The sequence below is a fragment of the Myotis brandtii genome, unplaced genomic scaffold (genome assembly GCF_000412655.1).
Source record: "Myotis brandtii unplaced genomic scaffold, ASM41265v1 scaffold280, whole genome shotgun sequence".
NCBI classification, from domain to species: domain Eukaryota; kingdom Metazoa; phylum Chordata; class Mammalia; order Chiroptera; family Vespertilionidae; genus Myotis; species Myotis brandtii.
Genome location: NW_005360677.1, coordinates 185,149 through 188,420, shown reverse-complemented (window position 1 = coordinate 188,420; position 3,272 = coordinate 185,149). Strand labels below are relative to the sequence as shown.

General features: G+C 50.6%; 1 protein-coding gene across 1 annotated transcript; it reads right to left on the bottom strand.

The window, feature by feature from the left end:
- Nucleotides 1-666: 666 nt before the first annotated feature.
- On the bottom strand, nt 667-1,874 carry HILPDA (hypoxia inducible lipid droplet-associated). Its single transcript, XM_005868916.2, is given in 2 exon segments — nt 667-1,318; nt 1,321-1,874. Coding segments are annotated over 2 exon segments (189 nt in total). The 5' UTR covers nt 1,469-1,874; the 3' UTR covers nt 667-1,277.
- Between the last annotated feature and the right edge of the window lie 1,398 nt (nt 1,875-3,272).

Below are 3,272 nucleotides of genomic sequence, written 5' to 3'. Positions count from 1 at the left end.
TACTCCCTCCACCTGGTCTAGTCGCCCACCTCTCAGCGGCCTCTCCCCAAGCCCTACCCTCCTGCCCCTTCCCTTCCCCTCCCTTCCCTCTAAAAAAAAAAAAAAAAAAAAGGCCAAGGCCTTCTGGATTGATAGTCCTCTTTCCCCCAGAGACTGAAGATGAAGGGGTGGGAAGGAACCATTTCTTTTCTTTAGAGATGGAGTCAAGAGAGTAGCCCAGCCGGTGTGGCTCAGTTGTGTTGACCTATGAATCTGGTCAGGTTGGTGTGGCTCAGTTGTGTTGACCTATGAATCTGGTCAGGTTGATTCCCGTCCGGTTGCTCAATCCCGTGTGTGTGTGTGTGGGGGGGGGGGGGTAGGGGGCAGTTGATCAATGATTCTCTCATTATTGATGTTTCTATCTCCCTTCCTATCTTAAATCATAAAAGTATACACATATATATTTTTTGTTTTTAAGAGAAAGGAGTCTTGGCTTAAGCTCAGACAACTATGGATACAGACCCAACTGCCCCTGCCTCCAAATTCAGAGGTTCATTTACCTGTTTTAAACCAAGTGTTTTAAGCACTTTCATGCTCCTAAGTTTTAAGGTGTTAAACCTCAGATCTATGAATTAAGACCCTTCCCTAACCACTAATTTTAAGGGCAGAAATCAACATGACACACAGTGGAAATATGTATTCAATTTTATTTCAATAGAAAAATTCACTTAAGCCACATGGTGGCTATAATGCCCATGTCCCGAGCAGGCTTTATCCCACTGTCCCCTTCAGACCAATACATACACACTAAGTTGGAAGACTTAAAAATATAAGTCACACCTCTTTAACTGTTACCCACACACAGAGGAGCTCACACGAAAGAGAAGCTGAACACTAAAGAAACTGACCATAAGACACCCAAGTCCAAAGGAACTCTTCACAGATGTTTAGGAAGTAGGGCTGAAAACACCGTCATCTCCCAACAGCTGAAGTCACAGCACAAGCCCTCATCTAAGAGGTCAGAGCCACGCTGCCAAGGACAACAAAGCACACAGCAGACTCTGGGGAGAAGAGTGAAATCACTCCATTCCACAACCATAGGCAACCCACTCACACCTGCCTATTAAGCAGTCTTTTTCCAGGGCAAGAAGCATCCAGATGGAGGGGCCCTTCCAGGGCCTAGTAACAGTTCTCTGCTAACACTGATGCTGGACTTGCCTCCCCAGGAAACTGGGGCACCAGGCTGGACAGGTTTAGGCCAAGTGTTCCAAGGTTATAGCTGGTGGAGGGAGGTCTTATCACACCCCTCTGGATGGATGTTCTGGAAGGCTCTTGGGGATTCTGTGATGGCTAGTTGACCTCTGGTGGTCCAGGAGCTCCCAGGCGATGGGTTCTCCAGTAAGCCCCCCAGTGACTCCATCAGTCTAACAAAGATGGAAAGCAGGGTCAGCGCCACACCTAAGAGATAGAGGTTCAATATATGCTTCATAGCTGAAGGGATCCCACTCCTTTGCAGAGCAGTAGAGTTGCCTTCTGCTTCTGGAAGACTTCTGGGTCCTGAGGAAAGAGAGGCAAGGTTAGTTAGAGCCTTTTGGGATACGCATGCATCTGGCCCTGACCCTTCTATCTTCCCGTGGAGCTAAGGGAGAAGCCCAGCCAGCCAGGATACAGGGACCCATGATGTTTTCCCACAGCAGAAGCTCAAGTATATTTACACCGTAAACTCCATGGCTGGGGAGCCAGGAGTTTCTTTTCATGAGCATTCCTTAAAACTTTTACTTCTGAAAGTAAAAACCTTTACTTTCTTGCCAGGTGCAACGCACAATCCCTGTGCCACAGTCCAGGGACCAGAAACTTTCCTGAAGAACTGAGTCCTTTTGTAAGAGAAGGACTGTTGTAGGCAGTTAGACATGAGCAGAGCAAGGAAGATGGGCCAGGTACAGGTCACCAGGGTGGAAAGCCCCAGTTGCCTAGCAACGCACAATCAATTGTAGGGTGGGACCTGCCCCCAGGGTGACTTTTCCTCCCCTAACATATATGGACCCTCCAGACCTTTCCTCCCTAGAGATAACATCTATGCCTCAGATAAGCAACAAAACCAGTGACTCCACAGGACCAGCTGCATTGAGAACCACCCCTGCCCTGTGCCTGCCAATCAATCAGTGGAGAACACAACCCAGAAAAGACACACCTGGAAAACTACTGAATATTCTGTTGCGATCTTCTCCTGGGACTTCCCTAAAGTCTCCACCCTAAAAACCCTTAGTAGGGAGTACCCAGTGGACTCTCCCTCCAGGGAGCACGCCCAGGCCTTTCCCTTCCCCTCCCCATTCTCCCTCCTTGCCCAGGCAGTAACCATTAGCTTCCTCACTCCTAAGCTCCTTTACCTCCGTAACTCATTTCCTAAACTCATTTCTTCGAGGGATTACTTCTCCTACCTCTATGACTTATCAAATACTCTTACAGTTTGGTTCTTGGCTCTGAATTCTTTCCAAGACAGAACCCAAGGTTGCTGATCCCAGGTTTGGTCGGACCCCACGGGTCACACACCGGGGCTATCAGAACACGTCCTAGCCAGGCAGGTGTGGCTCAGTGGCTGCGGGTCGACCCATGACCCAAGAGGTCACCGGCTCAATTCCCAGGCAGGGCGCATGCCCGGGTTGCCACTCAACCCCCAGTAGGTGGTGTGCAGGAGGCAACCGATCTTTGATGTTTCTATCTCTATCGCTCTCCCTTCCTCTCTCTAAAAGAAATCAATCAATCAATAATAAAATAATAATAATGGAACATGCCCTTGAGAAAGCAACTTGCCTGGGAAGTCTCCCTCATATCTCATTAAGGTTCGAGTTAATCATAAGCTTTTTGAAGGTCAAAATAATTCTAAGTCAAATCTATCAAGTTCACTTAGTAAAAAATATACCCTGATTACCCCCAACTTACTAAGCACCCTGGAAGGTACGAGGGCCACACGGGGCCCCGGAGCCGTGAACCCTGCCCTCTCGGGCAACAGGCAAGAACCCCGGCAGTGGCGCAGGAGGTGCCAGGGTGCTTTGGGAGAGCATGGCAGCGACGCCTACTCACCCAGCACCGGGAGCACGGACCTGAGCCACCTGCATCCCAGTGAGGGCCCCTCCTGGGGACGCAGGGCTGGAGCGCTGAGTGGGGAGCGGGTGGGGGCGCAGGGAGGAGGGGAGCCCCAGAAGGCCCTGCCACAGTGCGGGGTAAGGAGGCGGCGGCCCGGCAGGCAGGCCGAGGATGGGAGAGGGGGACGGGAGCTGGGGGAGTCCAGAGGC